This window comes from Podarcis pityusensis (genome assembly GCF_964106645.2).
Source record: "Podarcis pityusensis genome assembly, chromosome: 8".
Lineage (NCBI taxonomy): Eukaryota > Metazoa > Chordata > Lepidosauria > Squamata > Lacertidae > Podarcis > Podarcis pityusensis.
Window position 1 is genome coordinate 77,846,625 of NC_138033.1, and position 22,379 is coordinate 77,869,003.

Here is a 22,379-nt window from a genome sequence, read left to right on the forward strand (position 1 = left end):
CTGCTTCTCTGATCCTGGATCTTCCCTTAAAGTTGGTAGGAGGAGTTAGCTTTGCATCTTCGCTTCCCTCCCCCCCCCTTTTTTTTTTTTTGAGATGATAACAATCTCCTTGACCCTTTGTTGCTGAGGACCCCTTCTCCTTCTCCTTCTTCTCTTTCTTCTTCCCTGCCACCCTTTCTCTCCTTCCCCCTCCCACCCCCCCATCCAGAATCTCTTTTCCAGGCGGTGGGTTTTAATATTCAAGCCATTACCTTCTCTGCGAAGCTGCGCCGGGGAGGTTGACGTGCCCCAGTTTATTGATATCACTTTGGCCTGTCAGCCACACATTCAGCAACTAATGGCCCCCTAAGGTGCCCGTCCAGGCAGCTCTAAAGAGATCTGCACCAAGGAGAGAGAGAAAGAGTGGGGGGAGGAATGCCCCCTGTTTTTTGTTATTTTTTGTCCAAGGTGAGACAATGAGGAGGAGGGAGATCTCAGTCCCCAACAGATGACAGGGCTGATAAAGAGCCCGGCGATGCAATAATATCTCTCTTTTCATTCCTTTCCCCAATTCTTCTTTCTGTCACTTCCATTATCTTCTCCTGCTCTCCCTTCACTTTCTTCTCCAGTGTGGAAGGAGGAGACAAGTCTGAGAGGGGTTCAATCCCAGGCATAACTTGGTTTTTTATTTTTTTTAAGGCAGCATGATTTCTTATAACCATTCTTGACGGCATCCCAATGCCTCGCTGTTGGCTGATGGGAGGCGATGGGAGGGCGCCCTGCTTCTCACATGCCCTCTTTCTGATTGGTTCCTTGTGGTCCTATGAATCTTGGATGTTGGCGAACAGGTTGTCCCACCAGGAGGCCAGAGAATGGGGAGTGAGTTGCTGCTGGAAGATACAGGCAGATGAAGACCTTCTCCGCACAGTGCATAGTTAAGCTCACTGCTACAGGAGAGACAGATGACCATCAACCTAGATGGCTTTAAAAGATGATCAGAAAAATTCATGAAGGAGGAAACAAGCTTCCTCCATTTTCCAGGGGACAGCCCTTGAGATATTTGCAGATGGCTATCGTATCTCCTCTCGGTCTCCTCTTCCCCAGGCTAAACATCCCCAACTCCCTCAACCGTTCTTCATCAGGCTTGGTTTCCACACTCTTCATCATCTTGGTTGCCCTCCTCTGCACACCTTCCAGCTTCTTAATATCCTCCCCAGCCTAGAACCGGACAGAGGACTCCAGATGTGGTCTGACCAAGGCAGAATAGAGTGGTACTATGACTTCCCTTGATCAGGACCCAATAATTCTGTTGATGCAGCCTAGAATAGCATTCACTTGTTTGGTACTGCTTCACACTGTTGACTCATGTCCACCTTGTTATCCTGGCTGTGGGCTTCTGGTTGGCCAATGTGAGAACAGGATGCTGGATTAGATGGGCTATTGGCCTGATCCAGCAGACTCTTCTTATGTGTAAGAGAATGGGGCCAACTCACAGGAAAGACGAGGGAAGATTATAATTTGTGAGGGAGAGAGTGAGAGTAATGGGCTGATCTGAATCTTTTTTCATTCATGGTTGACTCACTGGGAAGGCCCCACGGACCAGGGAGTCAAGTTCATTCTCAACAACTGGCAATGAGAGACATTTACTGCCTCTGATAGTGGGGTTAGAACATAACCATTGGCAACCCTACCCTCCATTAATTTGTTTAATTCAAGCTGGTGGCCATCACTACATCATAAGGACATGGACCCTTATCTAGTCCAGGGATGATGGTAGTTGGAAAAGTAGTAAAGAAGGCTACAGGAGGGGAAGCGAAGGCAAGTGATGGTCTAGTTCAGAGATGGTGAACCTATAACTCTCCACCTCCAGCTCCCATCTGCCCCAGCAGGATAGCCGATAGTCAGGGATGATGATAGCTGGAGTCTAGCAATATAAGGAAAGCTACCCGTTTCCACCCAGCCCTGCATTAAAAGAAAACAGAGTTGTGATGGAGTGAGCTAGGGAAGTAAAGGTCAGTGACAATCTAGTTAGCGGATGGGGAAAACAGTAACCCTTTGGGTGGTGTTGGACTTCAGCTCCCATGCACCCCAACCACCTTGGCCAGCAGGTGATGATGATGAGAGTCCAGCAACATTCGGACGGCCACAGGCTCTCCTCCCCAGCTTTACGTTCCACTTGTTGGCTTCCTGTAAGCATCTGGAAGAACAGAATCCCAAGCTGGATGGACAGTGCTTGCAGAAATGAGTTTCTTTATGTTCACAGCCATGATTGATGGGAACCTATGCCTTTGAGGCAGCTTTCCTTTGAATCCTACTTGCTAGGAGAAAGGAACAGTAGGTGGTCTTCAATCTTCATGCTTATGAGCTTCCCAGAATCCCAGACTAATCCTTATTCATCTTCTTCCTAAACTCAGAAGGTTGAAAAGGTAGATACCGCAGGTATTTAAGTCAGGTAGAAGTTATCTCTTCTTCCTGCACCGATTTCTTGCCCCTAGAGGTTGGCAATCCACAACATTACCAGTTTTGACGAATGAGGTCTATTTTAGAGAAGAAAGTAAGGAGAGTCCCACTGGATCAGAGAAGGCATGGGGGTGGGCCTTTCTCATCCCGAGGGCCTCATCCCCTTCTGTGCAACCTTCTGAGGGCCATGTGGGCGGGGCCGTGGGCAAAAATGGGCGGTGCAACAAATGTCATTTTTTACCTTTGTACAGCAGGCTAGTTTCTACAACCTCTCACAAACCCCCATCCAGATAAGCAAGAGTTCAAGGACAGGTTCCATCCCTGCCAATATGCTCAAGGTATGAACCATGGTTGTTGAGGGTTGTGACCTCGAGAGTGTCCCAAGCCCAGAGAGAGGGGTCTGGAGCAGTATATTTCACCCCCTGGGACTGAAGCTCCCTACCCATGGATCAGACAAAAGCTGGGCAACCCTGACGGCTATGTTCTGCCTCCATTGTTGGAGGTAAAGGTAAAGGGACCCCTGACCATTAGGTCCAGTCGTGGCTGACTCTGGGGTTGCGGCACTCATCTTGCTTTATTGGCCGAGGGAGCCATTGTACAGCTTCCGGGTCATGTGGCCAGCATGACTAAGCCGCTTCTGGCGAACTAGAGCAGCACACGGAAATGCCGTTTACCTTCCCGCCGGAGCGGTACCTATTTATCTGCTTGCACTTTTACGTGCTTTCGAACTCCTAGGTTGGCAGGAGCAGAGACCGAGCAACGGGAGCTCACTCCGTCACAGGGATTTGAACTGCCGACCTTCTGATTGGCAAGTCCTAGGCTCTGTGGTTTAGACCACAGCGCCACCCACATCCCTATTGTTGGAGGTAGTATGCCTCTGAATGAATACCAGTTGCTGGAAACTACAGGAGAGGAGAGTTGCCGTGGAATGGCTTTCCACTGGGCCATCTGGTTGGCTACTGTGAGGGCAGGATGCCAGACTAGATGGGCAAATGGCCGGATGCAGCAGCAGGACCAGTCAGATAGCTCAGTTGCTCACAGCGTGGTGCTGATGATAATGCCAAGGTTGCCGATTTGATTCCTGTATAGGAGAGCTGCATATTTCTGCATTGCAGGGGGTTGGACAAGATGATCTTCAGGGTCCCCTTCCAACGCTATGATTCTAGTGTTCCCATGTCCATCTATTCCAAGATCGAAGCAGCTGCTTCCAGGATTGAACATGGCAGCCCTCCCCCATGTTTCTGAGATTCAGTGGCAGACTGCCTATGTACCTGGAGGTTTAATTCCTATAACAGCAGAGAGGAACTTGAAAGCAACCCCACTGTATCACATCCATGGTCCACCTAGTCCGAGGACAAAGCTAGACTAAGACTTTCATCCTCCTTGACTATTATCCATACAGGCTGATGGAGCTGATGGGAGTTGTTGTCCAGCACCATTCTGGATGTGGGCTGCTGGCAAGATCCAGCAGGGCTTTTCTTAGGTCCTTACCAGCCAGCCCAAGAAATTGGCTTTCAACAGCCTACTGCCAGCAAAATCAGGCAGGTTCCACACTCTCCCAATGATCTGAGAGAGCCTGATCCTTGATATCTAATCCCTTTCAAAGCTACCTACCCTATAGCCCATTCCACATATTGTTTAGTCATTTAGTCGTGTCTGATTCTTCGTGACCCCATGGACCAGAGCACGCCAGGCACTCCTGTCTTCCACTGCCTCCCGCAGTTTGGTCAAACTCATGCTGGTAGCTTCGAGAACACTGTCCAACCATCTCGTCCTCTGTTGTCCCCTTCTCCTTGGGCCCTCCATCTTTCCCAACATCAGGGGCTTTTCCAGGGAGTCTTCTCTTCTCATGAGGTGGCCAAAGTATCGGAGCCTCAGCTTCACGATCTGTCCTTTCAGTGAGCACTCAGGGCTGATTTCCTTCAGAATGGATAGGTTTGATCTTCTTGCAGTCCATGGGACTCTCAAGAGTCTCCTCCAGCACCAGAATTCAAAAGCATCAATTCTTCGGCGATCAGCCTTCTTTATGGTCCAGCTCTCACTTCCATACAACACTACTGGGAAAACCATAGCTTTAACTATACTTTGCCTTTGTTGGCAAGGTGATGTCTCTGCTTTTTAGGATGCTGTCTAGGTTTGTCCCCATTCCACATACAAACCCACATCTCCTCGCCCTGCTCTCTTCACGGAGAACTGTCCCTCTGTTTAGTCAAATTTCCAAGTTCTCCCAACTCCATCACGGGCATTGCCTTCCAATGCCACTCTGTTACAGCTGACCAGTTCAGTGCCTGGGAGGAGGAGAAGAAGCAGCCTCATATCTCTGGAAAAAGGCCCCCGATGCTTTAATGCGTTGCTGAGCACACCGGTCCCCAGCTGAGCTGTAAATGACTTTTTTTTTCTTTCCATTTTCCGAGGCCAGCCGCCCTGTCTGTTTGGAATTCCCGGACCACCTCGCCGACGTGAGCCCTCTCATTCCGCCCGGGCTGCATTACTAGATTAAAACGCATATCAACGATTACGCGATTGGTTTTTCTGTGTGCGGCTTCACGCCGCCAAACCTTAAACTATGTTAAACTGTAATCAAAATTGGATGAAGGAGGGCGGTTTGTTTGTGTTTTTTTGGAGGGTGCGTGTTGCTGCAAGGAGCGACAGATGGAGAAAAGGGAAGCCAAGATGAGTAGCAGGCGTAGGCGACTGGTTCTCTTTGGATTTGTAGGGCCGGGGAGGACAATGCAACGGTGTTTCCACCCTAGGAATAGCTCTCGGCCCTAGTCTTGAGAGTTAAAAACATGATTTTGGCTGATGAGTATGAGTACAGGAGAGAAGGGGTGCATTTTTATTCTGCAGAAATCTTCTTTCACCCACATCGCTCTCGCCCTCCCCCCTGCCCTGTTGCAAAGCTTTCATACAATTGCAGAGTTGGAAGGGACCCCAGGGGTCATCTAGTCCAACCCCCTGCAATGCAAGAATCTCAACTAAAGTATCCATGACAGACGGCCACCCAACCTCTGCTTAGAAACACCCAATGAAAGAGAGTCCGCCACCTCCATTAATGTCAGGAAGTTCTTCCTAATGGTCACTTGGAATCCCCTTTCTTGTTTGAAGCCATTCAAGTCCTGCCCTCCGGAAAAGCAGAAAACAAGCTTGCTCCATCTTCCATGTGACAGCTTTTTATTAACATTACTAACAACCCAAAAGGGCGGTAGCAGGGCATTACATCATACCATGTACAAAGCAAACAATTCCCCCCTCCCCCCGTTATTTAGAAAACATCCCTCATTGTTATATATCAATGCATCCCTGTTTTCCGGGCTGGCGCGAAAGGTGAATGTTAAGCATCTAAGTCTGAAGGGCAGGAAATAAAATCCCACCAGGTGACACAAAAGCATTCTGGATTGTCCAGCACCCTAGGAACTCACAGATGGTGTGCATTTTTTCTGCAAAAGCCGAAGTCTGTAAATTCTTACAATTGCTCTCCTCTTTTTCATTTGGGGTTCAGTGATCTGTCCAGACAGTCTTGGAGAGAAACAGTATCTGGGGATGAGAAGCACAGCTAGGTTGTGTTTTGTGATTTTTTTTACTGCATTTCAAAAATAATTATTATTTTCGATCATCCTAGTTGCTCTGCCACCTTCTTTCCTCCGGTTTAAGGTCTCATTTGCGTTTTGATGGATTTGGCCGTTTCTGTGTCCTGTCATCTCAGTCTGAGTAGAATGGCAGTCAAAGGGGGTGAGAACCACTAGACAGTTGTGCCACCTCCCTGGAAGAAGGGGGGGAGGTAAGCCAGGGGTGCCCACTAATTAATTTTTTTAACCAGCAAAGCAAGATGGCTTTATTTACTCTCTTCGAGAAAAGTTCTGATCTGGTCCAGCTGGTGAGCAAGGATAGAAAGCAATCGTTGCAACATGGGGAGCTGCCTTATACTGAGCCAGACCCATTGGGCCATAGAGCTCAGTATTGCCTACACTGACTGGCAGCAATGGCTTTCCAGGGTTTCAGGCAGCGGGATCTCCAAGCCCTCCCTGGACATGCCAAGGAATGAATTTGGGACCTTCTGCAGGCAAAGTGGTTGCTCCACCACTGAGCTATGGACCTTCCCCTAAAAATAATGCAAGGATCTAGTCTTCATAGAGACATGGAACTCTTGATCCATTTAGCTCAGTAGTGTCTAGGCTGACTCCAGGGTTTCAGATCTGACAACCACAGTCCTCCCTAGATATATCAGGGATTGAGCTTGGGACCATTTGTGTGAGTAGCAGGTGCTCTGCCACTGAGCTATGGCTTTCCCCCTAAAAATAAAGTAAGATTCTGGTCTTCATGGTTCTGAATAAAGGGCAGATTTAAAAAGAGACATGGCAACTTGCCTCATAGCAATCCAGTGGCCCATCTGGTCTAGCAGCTTCTTACAACACTGGCCAACCTGTGGCTTATGGGAAACCAGGAAGCAGGATTTCAGCTATCCCTGATTTAAGCCATCAAATTTTGTGCCGCTATTGCTGTTCTATCCCCACTTGATGCCAGAATAGTGCACCTCTGAGAAGAAGCTTGCCATCACGATTCCTGAAATTCTCAGCCCAATGCTATATGTGTGTCTACTCTGGAGAAAGCCAAACTGAGCTCCGCGGGGCTTGCTTCTGAGCAGACGCGAGTTATCCATCATGCTGTGTTGTTTTGAGCTGTGTGTTGTTGTTGTTTAGTCATTTAGTCGTGTCCAACTCTTTGTGAGCCCATGGACCAGAGCACGCCAGGCACTCCTGTCTTCCACTGCCTGCCACAGTTTGGTCAAACTCATGCTGGTAGCTTCGAGAACACTATCCAACCATCTCGTCCTCTGTGGTCCCCTTCTCCTTGTGCCCTCCATCTTTCCCAACATCAGGGTCTTTTCCAGGGAGTCTTCTCTTCTCATGAGGTGGCCAAAGTATCGGAGCCTCAGCTTCACGATCTGTCCTTCCAGTGAGCACTCAGGGCTGATTTCCTGAAGAATGGAGAGGTTTAATCTTCTTGCAGTCCATGGGACTCTCAAGAGCCTCCTCCAGCACCATAATTCAAAAGCATAGTTCTGTACACGCCGTCATATTAAAGCACACATCCCTTGCCAAAATTAAAATTTTAAAAAATAATAATCCCGGGAACTGAAGTTTACCCCTCACCAAGCTACAAATCCCTGCACCCTTAGCAAACCACAGTTTCCGGGATTCTTCGGAGGGGAGGATACGTGCAGAATTTGCCCATGGCATGCATGCAACCAAGCTGGGGTAGGGAATTCAGCCTGGTGCAAAATAAACAAACTGGCAAGGCTTGCATCTTCAGAGTTGGCGAGCATCCCTTCCTGGTTAGGTCTGCCGTTCCACAGCACGAAAGATTTGGTGGGCTATCGAGGAGACCTTTAGGGGTGCAGGGATTAAGGCAGTCCAGATGGGACCATGAGGGGGAAAGCAGAAGAAAGGGAGAGTGTGGGGGGGGAGAGCCACATTATCTTAAGATGTGCCTAACCCACACTCTCTGCCTGCCGCTAACCCCTTCCCCCCCCCACCTCCGAATCAACTGGCAATCCGATCTCCAGGTTAATAAATGCGCCTCCATGTCTGGGCTGGACGGCGAATCCTTCCAGACGGCACCAGGGTGCTTGGAGACAAGACAGCAGGTCCTTGGTGCGCCTCAAGAGTTCCATCAGAGCCTGGAGGGTCTTGGTGTGACCAATTTCTACCTAATCCTGTTGATTAATTTAACTTTAAGGGCCTCCCAGGAGTGCTGGAGGGGGGAGGTGTTGGAAGTCCAGCGGAGGGAGGGGAGGATGGAAGAAAATCTCTCCTCTTTTTGTGTGTTCGGCTATGAAATGGTAGTTTTAAAAAATGTGTGTGTAATTAGTGCGCAGGGAGCAGAGGAAAGGAGGCCCCAATGGCCTGTCTAATCATGTCATAGAATCATAGCTGGAAGGGACCCTCAAGGATCATCTAGTCCAACCCGCCCCCACCCACCGCCGCAATGCAAAAGTCCTGCTCTTGGTGGGCTTGGACCACCAACCTTCTGGTTAACAGCAAGACACTCTGAGCCGTTCCAGAATCCTGTTCTCACAGTGGCCAACCAGATGTCCATTATGGGAAATCCAAAAGCAAGACCCTGAGCACAAGAGCTCTCTCCCTTCCTGTGATTCTCTAACAGGTATTCCGAGGCATAACTGCCTCTGAAAGTGAGGTGGGGGGACAGGACATAGCCTCCATGGCTAGTAGCCATTGGCAGCCTTCTCCCCCTTGTCCAATCCTCTTTTAAAGCCATCTAGCTTGGTGACCAGGGATGCGGGTGGCGCTGTGGGTTAAACCACAGAGCCTAGGGCTTGTCAATCAGAAGGTCGGCGGTTCGAATCCCTGCGACGGGGTGAGCTCCCGTTGCTCGGTCCCTGCTCCTGCCCACCTAGCAGTTTGAAAGCACGTCAAGGTACAAGTAGATAAATAGGTACTGCTCCAGCAGGAAGTTAAACAGCGTTTCCGTGCGCTGCTCTGGTTCGCCAGAAGTGGCTTAGTCATGCTGGCCACATGACCCGGAAGCTGTACGCCGGCTCCCTCGGCCAATAAAGCAAGATGAGTGCCGCAACCCCAGAGTTGGTCACGACTGGACCTAATGGTCACTGCTTCCTGCAGAACTGAGTTCCATAGTTTAAATATGTGCTGTGTGAAGAGGTCCATCCTTTGGTCTGCCTTGAATCTTCTATCATTCAGTTCCACTGGATGTCCACAAGTTCTAGTGGTAGGAGAGAGGGAGAAGAAACCCACACAACCCACATTCCCCACCTAATACGATACACCTCGGTCATGTGGCCACTGGTTCCTCATGCCCTTATTTCAACATTGGTGATGGGACTTGGTCCTCCGCCACAGCTGCAGAGTGCAGAATCAGGGTTGTATCCAGTGCTATTTTAGATCAGAGTAGACCAACTGGACACGACGGACGTAGATCCATTAATTTCAGTGGCTCTACTCAGAGTACAACTTGGTTGGATGCAACCCTAACTTTGGCCATTCAGGGGGAACTGGGAGGGTTGATTAGGGACAGATAAAAGAAAGTCATTCTTCGAACTATGGAACTCACTGCTGCAGGAGGCAGTGATGGCCAAGAGCTTGGATGGCTTTCAAAGAGGATTGGACAAATTCAAGGAGAAGACTATCAATTCTTACTAGCCATTATAGCTAGTAGTGCTCAGAGGCAAGAATGCTTTTGTATACAAGGTGCTGGAAACTGCTGTTGGGGAAACTGCTATTGTGCTTGAATCCTGCTTGTGGACTTCCCATTGGGTCATTTGGTTGGCCACTGTGAGAACAGGATGCTGGACTAGATGGGCCGTTGGCCTGATCCAGCTGAAGGCTCTTATTCTGTTTGTATGTTGCCACACACCAGGACATGCCACCCGAGGCACCTTCTACACCTTGTCTTACAGAAGGGTTGGTCATGTTCCCACCATGTTTCCACTCTCGCTTCTTAATTTTTGGTCCAGCTTGGCCTGTGTTTTCATCCACCTCCATCTCTCGTTTTCGTCCCTCGCCAGGCAACCGGCTGGATGAAGGATCTGATGTCGAGTCGGAGCCTGACCTGCCTCTCAAGCGCAAGCAACGTCGCAGCCGGACCACTTTCACAGCGGAGCAACTGGAGGAGCTGGAGAAAGCCTTTGAAAGGACCCATTACCCAGACATCTACACCCGAGAGGAGCTCGCTCAGAGGACCAAGCTCACTGAGGCAAGAGTCCAGGTAAGGGATATTGTCTTTATTCGTTCACTAAATATATATCCCTCCCTTCCTCTCCAACAAGCCAAGGGTGGCAAACAGAAAACAAAGTCAAAACGTTCTAAAATCGATTTTAAAAGCATTGACGCTTAGAAATATCCTTCCATCGAATGATCACAGGGTAGCCAGAAATGGTCTTCTTGATCCGCCAAACCCCTGCAGAAACAGGAATGTTTTTGCATTCTTCTTGGAATTTAATAAATGATGGGGACGGGTGTCCTTCACTAGGGAGGGCATTCCACAACCAAGGGAGCCACTACTGAAAAGGCCCTGTCTTGGGGCAACACCAAGGGGGCAGCCCCCAGGGGTGGCATCTCCAGTGAGCCCTCAACAAGAAGTGTCAAGACATTGTTGAGGGGCTTAGGAGAACACTTCAGAAGATTCTAGAATAGCTGCCAACATTGGCAAGTGACCAGAAAAATCGCATCCTAGACCAAGCATGGCATCAGCCTGGGTCAACAAAGACATCCAGGGTTGAAGCTAGTCATAGAATCACAAAATTGGAGAGGTACCCCAAGGGTCATCCAGCCCAACCCCCTGCAATCCACAACTGTCACAACTTTCTTTCGTTCTCAGGGTCGGGTCGTGGGTTCGAGCCCAAAGATGCCTGCATTGCAGAGGGCTGGACTAGATGACCCTCATGGTCCCTTCCTACTCTGCAATTCTATTATTCTTCTCATGTAGAAGAGAGGAGGAGGAGGAGGAGGAGGAGGCTGCCAGCTACAGATGCTAGTTTTATATTAGTTTATTTCACGATTCATATACTGCCTGAGCATAAGGCAGAGGGCCTTCTTGGTAGTGGCACCCTCCCTGTGGAACGCCCTCCCACCAGATGTCAGGGACATAAAGAATTACAGAACTTTTAGAAAACATCTGAAAGCAGCCCTGTTCAGGGAAGTTTTTAATGTCTGACCTTTTATTATTTTTCATGTTTTGCTGGAAGCCACCCAGGGTGGCTGGGGAAATCCAGCCAGATGGGCAGGGTATAAACAATAAAATTATTATTATTATTATTATTATTATTATTATTATTATTATTATCACCAGCACCACCATCATCAACATCATCACCATCATCATCAAGAACACCTCAAGGCAGTTTACAAAATGAGCCTCAAAGTGGTTTGTTGTTTTCAGTTAGGGTTGTAGCCAATGAAGCTTCACTCAGAGAATAATAATAATAATAATAATAATAATAATAATAATAATAATAATTTATTATTTATAATCCGGCTGGGCTTCCCCAGCCACTCTGGGCAGCTTCCAACAAAATATTAAAATACCATAGTACATTGGCAATTCAATTCAAGGGATCTACCCTGGATAGGGCAAACATTGGAAAAGTCCCATGTGCTCGTTTCTGTACAAAGTGGCTTTTATTTGCAGCAAATAAGAGTATCGGGAAGTTGTGAATCGCTGTCCCGGCTGGGTTGGGGGGCAGTAAGAGAAGCGAAGTGTTAAATGTGTGCTTTGGAACATGAGCAATTATAAAACCATAGAATTGTAGAGTCGAAAGGGACCCCCATCTAGCCCAACCCCCGCAATGCAAGTATCACAGCTATACCTACATGTGGGGAACTCTTTCCACCGTGGCCTGCAGTAAGACCATTAAGCCCAGAAATGGAAAACTACCATATTTTTTGCTCTATAAGACTCACTTTTTCCCTCCTAAAAAGTAAGGGGAAATGTGTGTGCGTCTTATGGAGCGAATGCAGGCTGCGCAGCTCTCCCAGAAGCCAGAACAGCAAGAGGGATCGCTGCTTTCGCTGCACAGTGATCCCTCTTGTTGTTCTGGCTTCTGAGATTCAGAATATTTTTTTTCTTGTTTTCCTCCTCCAAAAACTAGGTGCGTCTTATGGTCTGGTGTGTCTTATAGAGCGAAAATCAATCAATCACTGCAGAAGAGGATGGCCTTTAGGTCATGTGGGTCTCCATTGCACTGTGTGGGAAGGGGAGGAATGTCAAAGTGAATATTTGGGATTCACGGCAAGTTGCTTGATCAGATGGAGCTGACCAAAGTCCCCCAAGTCGAGGGAGGGAAATTTCCTGGCCTTTCTGGGACTGCACCTGTCAGATGCAGGCTGGCGTTATTTCTCCACCTCTCACTGCACAGACTTTGGCTAATTTACGGAGAACCTTTCCGAGAGCCAAAACAAACGGTGGGGTTTGAAGCAGCACCGTGATCCCATTGCAATTTGATAACCCCGCCGGGGATTCCCTGATGTATTGCGGATAAATCCCCCGCTCCACATTATGTGCAAACACACACCAGCAGAAAGGCTAAGAAGTGTGAACAGAGGAGGGAATATAATAAAGTCTTCTGGGAAGAGATGGGGGCAGAGTCTACAACAAAGACACCAGTTGCTAGACTTTTCCTTGGAAAAATTTGAATTCTGCCTCCCTCCTTGAGGGCACAGTTAAAAGTCCAGGGGACCTTAGAGCTGAGAGGGTGTCCTGATTTTAATTCATTTTAGACCAGGGGTCAGCAGGGGGCCGGTCCACTGTCCCTCAGACCTTGTGGGGGGCCGGACTATATTTTGGAGTGAGGAAATGAACGAATTCCTATGCCCCACAAATAACCCAGAGATCCATTTTAAATTAAAGCACGCATTCTACTCATGTAAAAACACCAGGCAGGCCCCACAAATAACCCAGAGATGCATTTTAAATAAAAGAGCGCATTCTACTCGTGTGAAAACACGCTGATTCCCGGACCGTCTGCAGGCCGGATTTAGAAGGCAATTGGGCCGATCCAGCCCCCGGGCCTTAGTTTGCCTATCCATGTTTTAGACTTTTTCCCTATTTCTCATTTTTCTCCTTATTCAGTTCAGTTCACCCCATTTTTTGCATTAGTTTGCATTTTTTTAAAAAGCAATAGGCACGAAAATCTGTATGCATGCTTTTGGCTTGCAAGACACATTTCCCCCCTCTGAACAGCAACCCTCCTACCCCATTCCTTAATGAGTTGCTGTTCTGAACATGCTTCCTGATCGGAACAAGGCAATCCCAGAGCAGTAACTCATACAAAGAGACAATTCTGTGTGAGCAACCTCATCACATGGTAGGCAAAGATGTGGAAGAAGATGTCCTCATCAGCCACCTGGTGCAGGTGACTGGAAGGAGGCAAATTTGAGCAGCAACTTGTACAGAGACACATTGGGCAGGCTCTCTGGAGAGTCCTTCTGCTGCAATCACCACTCGCATTGCCGAGACACTGCAAAATTACCCGCCCCCAGTGGAGGCTGATTGGAATCAGAGCACTCCAGCAGAAACTTATGCAGAGAGGTGATGGGCACACTCCTCTGATGCCTGTCAAATCTGTGTACTGGGAACTGATTGGAGCATCCGTTCAGACCTTCTGCAGAGAGACAACAAGATTACTCGCCTCCTACACAAGATGACTGGACCAAAGCCCAGGCCCAATTAGTAAATCATGCAGAGATGCATCAGGCAGACTCCTTTGTTTTTGGTTTCTTAATAAAGATTTTTTAGAAACTATTTCCACACACAGCTTGGCTGTTGCTGGCTAAGTGCTACTGATTGAAGGCAAGCGCAACTGATGTTTCAGTTGTGAACACGCAGAGCTTTCAGCTGGATCAGGCAATGGCCCATCTAGTCCAGCATCCTGGTCTCACAGATGTCTATGGGAAAGCCAGGAGCATGATTCGAACACAAGAGCACGCTCCCTTCCTGCTGTTTCCAGCAACTGATATTCAGAAGCATTGCTGCCTCCAGAGCATAGCCATCCTGCTAGTAGCCAGTGATAGCCTTCTGGTTCATGAATTTGCCTAATCCTCCTTTCAAGCCTTCTAAATTGGTGGCCATCACTGGCTCCAGTGGGAGTGAGTTCCACAGGTTAACCCCGCACGACATGAAGAAGGACTGTCTTTTATCCGTCCTGAATCTTCCAACGCTTAGCTTCATCGGATGTGAGAGAGACGAATTCTCTCTGACCACTTTCCATGCCATGCGTGATATAAATGTCCATCATGTGGCCTCCTCCCCACCTCCTCTGTAAACTAAAAAGTCCCAAACACTGCAATGCTGCTTCCTCTAAGAGAAGTCACTCTATCCCCCTTGATCATTTGAACGCCCTTTTCTGAAACATTCCCAGCTCTACAACGTATTTTTTTGAGATAAGGGGGTCATCTGTTTCCTCCTACCCAAAGAGTTTTGGCTGTCGGGGTGACGAGGCTAGACAAATTCATAGAATTGTACAATTGTGGACTTGGAAAGGATCCCCAAGGATCTAGGATCCCCAAGGATCTAGTCCAGGCATGCCCAACTCCCAACAGACCATGATCTACTCACAGTATAAAAATACTGGCTGTGATCTACCCATTGTTCTTGACAGCCAAAGTTGTTGAGCTTTCTGATCTACCACAGACGTCCAGTGATCTGCCTGTTGGACATGCCTGGCTAAAGAATCTCTGGCAGATTCAAGCTGTGCTTAAAAACTTCCATTGAAGGCAAATCCACCAATTTCCAAGGAAAGTCTGCTCTAACAGCTGCCAAACAGCTCTTAGTGACAGAAAGTTGTACTTAATGCTTAGTTGGAACCGCCTTTCTTGTGATTGGAATTCATTGGTTTGGGTCTTTTAAAAAAACCCATAAGCCAGATCTGATTAAAAGTTCTGGATTCTTTTTTAAAGAAACAAAGTGTCTGCTGGAACTGAATAGGCTTTGCTAGGCTCTACAGCCAGTGCCAGGGACACGGGTGGCGCTGTGGGTTAAACCACAGAGCCTAGGACTTGCCGATCAGAAGGTCGGCGGTTCGAATCCCCGCTATGGGGTGAGCTCCCGTTGCTCGGTCCCTGCTCCTGCCAACCTAGCAGTTCGAAAGCATGAAGTGCAAGTAGATAAATAGGTACCGCTCCGGCGGGAAGGTAAATGGCGTTTCCGTGTGCTGCTCTGGTTCGCCAGAAGCGGCTTAGTCATGCTGGCCACATGACCCGGAAGCTGTACGCCAGCTCCCTCGGCCAGTAAAGCGAGATGAGCGCCACAACCCCAGAGTCGGCCATGACTGGACCTAATAGTCAGGGGTCCCTTTACCTTTACCTTTACCTTTACCTTTACCTTTACCTTTACAGCCAGTGCCAAGCTGGCCTGCTGAATTTGGGGGAGGGGATCTTTGCTACCATTCTGTATTTTTATGGCTCCAGATTGTACGCCTTGCTTCCCATTTTTATTTCGAACTCGTTTTGTGAATGCACGTTTAACTGGTCAAGTCTATCATCCTGCCAAGCCTGTAGGGCAGGCATCCCCAAACTCGGCCCTCCAGATGTTTTGGGACTACAATTCCCATCATCCCTGACCACTGGTCCTATTGGCTAGGGATGATGGGAATTGTAGTCCCAAAACATCTGGAGGCATGAGTTTGGGGGTGCCTGCTGTAGGGTTTAGAAAGGGGGGCACCCCACCCCACCCCACCCCCAGGCCCAATTTCTCACTCACCTGTGAACTTTTGGGAAGTCAATTGCTCTCAGACACAGCCTACCTCACAGGGGTGTCCTGAGAAAAAGAAGTGGATGTCCCACAGTGGAACAACTCTTAACACCAGGAAGCTCTTCCTAAAGTTTAGTTGGAATCTCCTCTCTTGAAAGAGAGTGAGAAGAAAAAGACGGCATCCAAATCAAATGGCATCCAAGATGGCATCCAAATCAAATACCTTTATTGGCATCACAGTATAAAACATTTCAAGTCACCGGGATAATTAAAAGGACAAGGGTGAAGCTGTTGAGGGTCATAAGGCAATCATGTGCACTTAGATATTCTGCTACGCCCTGTCTGTTCCCCAAAAGGATAGTTCATTGGGAACCTTTTCTGGTAAAATTGTGGCTAAAAAGAAGCTACTAAGGCAGTGATGCCTTTGTCCCGATCTGCCAGGAGAAACTTCATTTGACAACTTCTCGGACTGATAGGCTGGAGGTCCAACATTTTGCTCAGCATCAGTTAGCGAGGTCTGCTGTGTAAAAAGCAATCTAAGGGAATGTGGTCCATTGAATCAGGTACTTCTTGGTTGCAGGCACACAGTCAGGCTTGATGTGGAATAAAGTCGTACCTCGGTTTACGAACTTAATCTGTTCTGGAAGTCCGTTCTTAAACTGAAACTGTTCTTAAACCAAGGTGCACTTTCTCTAATGTGGCCTCCCACTGCCGGTGCCCTTCCGCCATTCAGATTCCATTCTTAGACGGAGGTAAAGTTCACAAACTGGGACACTACTTCCGGTTTTGCGGAGTTCGTAAACCGAATCGTTCGTAAACAGGACTGTTCTTAAACCAAGGTACCACTGCAGAGTGGTACCTCGGGTTACAGACGCTTCAGGTTACAGACTCCGCTAACCCAGAAATAGTACCTCAGGTGAAGAACTTTGCTTCAGGATGAGAACAGAAATCGCCCAGCGGCAGCAGGAGGCCCCATTAGCTAAAGTGGTACCCCAGGTTATGAACAGTTTCAGGTTAAGAACGGACCCGCAGAACGAATTACGTAAGTTCTTAACCCAAGATACAACTGTATGAGAGAATCTGCCTTTGGTCACCACAGAAGGGAAAGCATTTAATCTCGCGAGCATAAAGGCTCTTCGATGGGAGGGGAGTTGTAGATCCTTTAGATATTTGGCACAGGTTCCGTAGGGTGTTGTGATACCTAAGGCCTCCAGAGAACAGGAACTCGGAGTATGAGGTAACAAGCGCTGCCTTTCGTGATCGCAGAGCCGCTGCTTGATTATTTGGAATACAGTGGTACCTCAGTTTAAGAACAGCCCTGTTTACGAACTATTCGGTATAAGAACTCCGCAAAACCGGAAGTCGTGTTTCAGTTAGCAAACTTTACCTTGGTCTACGAACGAAATCCGAATGGTGGAAGGGCACAGGCAGTGGGAGGCCTCATTACGGAAAGCGCACCTCGGTTTAAGAACGGACTTCCGGAACGGATTAAGTTCATAAACCGAGGTACCACTGTATGTACTGTATTTTTCGCTCTATAAGACGCACCAGACCACAAGACACACCTAGTTTTTGTAGGAGGAAAACAAGAAAAAAAATATTCTGAATCTCAGAAGCCAGAACAGCAAGAGGAATCGCTGCGCAGTGAAAGCAGCAATCCCTCTTGCTGTTCTGGCTTCTGTGATAGCTGCGCAGCCTGCAGTTGCTCCATAGGACGCACACACATTTCCCCTTACTTTTTAGGAGGGAAAAAGTGAGTCTTATAGAGCAAAAAATACGGTAACTTTCGTCACATGCCTCATGGCTCTCGAGAGCAATACCCAAACTACGGATTTTATCTTGAATTGCTCCATACCAAGATGGCATCCCCTTTCTTTATCCGACAGCGGAGTTTGCAAACCCCCACCCCACCCCGGCTACCACCATCCAAGCCAATCCTCCAAGGCCCTTTGACCACTTCTGTTTTGCCAGAAGGCTCTCAGCAGCTGTTCCTCCACTTGCATTCTTGATAGCTTTCTCATTCCGTCAGGCTGGCACGACTGGTTTCTTCCCACCACTTCTAAGCCAGCCGCCCCTCTCCCTCCCTCCCCACCACCCCCACTTGTAAAATTTTCTGCGTATCTGAGCAGATCTTTTTACTGGCTCTCGAGAGCTACAAATTTTGAGCCCGTCAAGTTCTTGATGAAGATGGGAGGGAGAAAGCCGGGGGGGGGGGGAGCACCACAAAAGCAATTTAGAACTTTAGGGAAGAAGAAAAACTAAGTCTGGCAAGCTTTTTTAAAAAATATTTTTATCAAATTTCCAAAAGTACCACGTAAAATTCATATACATATCATTGACTTCTTATCCCATTTTCCGTGATGTTTTTCTTATCTCCCCCTTTGCTGCATCCTACCTTCCCTTTTTTAAACATAGTCGTAACACAATAATCTTTAACTGTTCTGTTGCTCGTAGTTCAAAACCTGCTCATGTCATAGTATTTCTTCAAATCATCCCAAAAAGGTTTCCATTCTTCAAAAATGGAGATTCTCTTATTTTAGCTGTTAGCTTTGCTGATTCAACATAACCCATTGCTTTACTTATCCATTCTTTTCTTAGCGGGAACTTCTTCATCTTTCCATTTCTGAAAAAGTCTGGCAACATTATTTATTCATTTATTGTTTGTTAGTTACATTTATATCCCACTTTTCCTTGAAGGAGCTCAAGGTGGCGTACATAATTTTTCTCCTTTCCTTTCCCATTTTATTCTTCCAACGACCCTGTGAGGTGGGTTTTACTGAGAGGCAGCGGCTGGCTCAAGGTCACCCAGTGAGAGTTTCATAGCTGAGCAGAGATTTGCAGATCATAGAATCACAGAATTGCAGAGTTGGAAGGGACCCCATGAGTTCATCTAGTCCAACCCCCTGCAATGCGGGAAATCTCAATTAAAGCATCCATGACAGATGGCCACCCAACCTCTGCTTAAAAACCTCCAAGGAAAGAGAGTCCACCACCTCCTGTGGGATACCTTGAATTTAATTCTTTTTCTCCTCTCCCCAAAATTGATGAGGTTTTCAATTGCATTCCACTGAGAGACAGGCAGAGGTTCCCATCAGGTGTGCCGTGAAGGGTGCAAAAGTCTTTATTCTTATGCATTCTCAAAAAAATCCATAAGAACACCAGAAGAGCTCTGCTGGGTTAGGCCAAAGGGGCCCCATTGAGCCTAGTATTCTGTTCTCACAATGGGCAACCAAATGCCCCAATGGGAAGCCTTTAGGCAAGAGCTATCTCCCTTCCTGTAGTTTCCAGCAACTAGGATTCAGAAGCGTCACTGACTCATGACACCGGAAGTAGAGTATAGCCATTTCTGGCTAGAAGCTACGCATGGGCTCACTGTCCTCCATGAATTTGTCAAATCCTCTTTTAAAGCCATCTGAGCTGGTCATTGCACCTGCCTCTTGTGGGTGTTTGTCAAGTACAGTCATACCTTGAATCCTGAACGCCTTGCGAGTCAAACGTTTTGGCTCCTGAGCGCCGCAAACTCAGAAGCGAGTGTTCCGGTTTGCAAACGTTCTTTGGAACCGGAACGCCCGATGCATCTTCTGCGGCTTCCGATTGGCTGCAGGAGCTTCCTGCAGCCAATCGGATGCCGTGCCTTGGTTTCCGAACATTTTGGAAATCAAACGGACTTCCGGAACGGATTGTGTTTGACTTCCGAGGTACCACTGTACCGCCTTTTGTCTGTCTTGAATCTTCCAAGGTTCAGCTCCAAGTGAGGAGAGGTTTCAGGAACAGAAGGACCCAGGGTTTGGTTTCTTAAGGAAAGATTGCAAGAGATGTATTAACAGCGTTTGTTGGGAACGTTTTGTCCATTTCCAAACATGCAAGCCGATAGAGGATAACCAGAGCCAAACAAGGAAGCCATGTCTGCTACCCCAAATCAAATTTGGGGGGCACCTTGCACCCCCAAATCCTTCCAGCATTCCAGTTCCTGGTGCTTTCATTCTCTCCTTGTCCCCTGAACTCCTGAACTCACACCAGCCCTTTCCAGCTGGGTGCAAGGTGGCCAGGCTTCGTAAGAAGTGGCCTTACACCAAATCAGACCACTTGCCCTTCTAGCTCAATACTGTCTGCACTGACTGGCAGCAGCTCTCCACAGTTTCAGACAGAGAGTCTTTCCCATCTGTCGGGATTTGAACTCGTGGCCTTCTATATCCACACCAGGCATTCTACCACAAAATAACCCTCAGGGTTAACATTATAGAATCTTAAAACCAGAGAGAAGTCATGGGGATCCTGATGGTGCAGCAGAATAATAAGAAAATAAATTATAGACTTATAGAATTGTGGAGTCAGAAGGGACCCCTGGGGGTCATCTAGTCCAACCACTGGCGATGCAGGAATAACAGCTAAAGAATTGCTGGCAGATGGCCGTCCAACTTCTATTTAAACACTTCCAATGAAGGAGAGTCCATTCTGAATAAAGGGCTTATTTCAGCAGGAAAGAAGAAAGCAGTGAATCAGCCACTTGGGTCATCCAGCTCATTCCAGTCTATACTGACAGGGCTTCCAGGTAGGGTGGAATCTCTCCCAGCCCAACCTGGAAAAGCCAGGGATCTTCTGTCACTGAGCCGCAGCCTCCTCCAATGACTTGGATGGACAGGAGACAGGAGCTGAAGGGTGTTGGGGAGTGGATAATCACAGCCATACCCTGATCTAAGATTGCACAACCTTTCAAGATGATGCAACCTAAGAATATACAATAATAATAATTCAGGATGCATTGCAACTATCAATGCAGATCTCCAGGTGTTGCCTTTCAGCTGGACCAGGGTTTCTCAAACTTGGGTCTCCAGCTGTTTTTGGACTACAACTCCCATCATCTCTAGCTTGCAGGACCAGTGGTCAGGGAAGATGGCAACTGTGGTCCAAAAACCATCATCCCTAGCTTGCAGGACCAGTGGTCAGGGAAGATGGCAACTGTGGTCCAAAAAACATCATCCCTAGCTTGCAGGACCAGTGGTCAGGGAAGATGGCAACTGTGGTCCAAAAACAGCTGGAGACCCAAGTTTGGGGAACCCTAGGGTCCCTTCCAACTCTACAGTTTTTTTATTCTATTATTCATCTGTACACATACCTGGGCGATGCTTTAAGATCTTATACTGGAGTGACTTAAGTTGCGTTTTCTGTGAAGTTCCATCATACTGACAGAACTTGCACCACTCCCTTGAAACTCGTGTTTTTGGTATTCCTAAATGCTCACTTTTGGAGCATACAGAACAGCTCCTCCTCCTCACTGTCCTTCTCCAGAGTGACCCAAGGAATCAGTTCTCCATGGCCTACTCAACAGTCTTCTCACTGATTGGCTCCTGCCAAAATTGACTTCCTTCTCAGTGGCTCAAAAGCTCCCCTTTCATGCCGATTGACCAGCTCTGGGACACTGGAGACAGGACCACTGCTGCAAAATCAGCAACGAGTCTTCAACCCTCCACAACTTGTGGTGTTGGAAAGTCCAACATGTTGGCTGGTGAGCTCAAGGCTTCAGGCCTTGCCTGTTTCTGCAAATGTAGAGAAACCAAGATGACAGATCATTTCTGGGAAGACGAGTCTCTTCTCTCTGTTTCCACTTAACCAGCTTGCTTACCCTCCCATCGATCTTCCCTCAACATCAAGTCCTCATTAAGCTAAGGAGGCTCCCAGCGGGACTTCTCTTCTCTCCCACCCTCTTGCAAGAAGATCTCCACCTGACCTCCCTTTTCCCCTCCTTGCCTGACAAATTGTGGGAGGTGACCCAGAGCCGGTCTAATTTATTCCAGCCCCATCCCAGCAGGGAAGGGTCTGTGCAGCTGCTGGGTTGGGAGAGAGCGGAAACAACTGTCGACCACACCTCAGGTCTCCCTTGCATCGGGCAGAGTACGCCCTGAGCACATGTAATGTTTTGCTTTGCAGCATCGCACTGCTAAACTGCTATGAGAGTTAGAAGCCCTCCAGTTAAGTCACAGGGTGCTGTGAAAGGGGGTCAGGAAGCGAGAAGTGTCTGAGACAATGGCTCCAAGTTAATGTACAAAAATATGAAGTGCATTATGATTTCTAGCAAGGAGATAATTTGTTTTTTAAATACATACATATATATAGATAGATAGATATAGATATAGATATAGATATAGATATAGATATAGATATAGATATAGATATAGATATAGATATAGATATAGATATATATTTACATATTAGTTTTTTAAAAAAATATCAACAGTCATTTAACATAACTTCTTATCTTATACAATATTTTTGACTTCCATCAGCACCTCTGATGATTTCCCCTTCTTTATCACTTATTCTGCATTTCTTAATTTCTCTGTTACTCTTAATGATCATTAACAAACAATTATCCGCATAAACTTTCTTGTAATATTTCAAATAGTCCTCCTTACAAAACTTCTTGCAATCCTACTAGCGTAATCTGTTCATTACTATTTCTTTTCAAATAGTTCATATATTTACTCCAGTCTTCTAAGAATCTCTGGTCCCGCAGGTTTCGAATCCTTCCTGTTAATTTATCCAGTTCTGCATAGTCCATCAATTTCATCTGCCATTCGCAAGGAGAGAATTTGAGGGCGGGGGAGATCCACAGCAATGTTTAGATTTGCCTCCCAGCTTTCTACACTCTATGACAGCCTGGATAGCTCAGCTAGTTAGAGCGTGGCGCTGATAACACCAAGGTTGCAGGTTCAATCCCC

The 22,379-nt window shown here is 47.5% G+C and overlaps 1 protein-coding gene across 6 annotated transcripts in view; it reads left to right on the plus strand.

Moving 5' to 3' along the window:
* Positions 1-22,379, plus strand: part of LOC308483767 (paired box protein Pax-7) — a 173,213-nt gene that overhangs the window by 83,838 nt on the left and 66,996 nt on the right. For all 6 annotated transcript variants that reach the window (XM_081017975.1, XM_081017979.1, XM_081017976.1 and 3 more), the window contains one exon: positions 9,980-10,179. In XM_081017975.1, the coding sequence (XP_080874101.1) occupies positions 9,980-10,179 (200 nt within the window). The remainder of the gene's footprint in view (positions 1-9,979; positions 10,180-22,379) is intronic.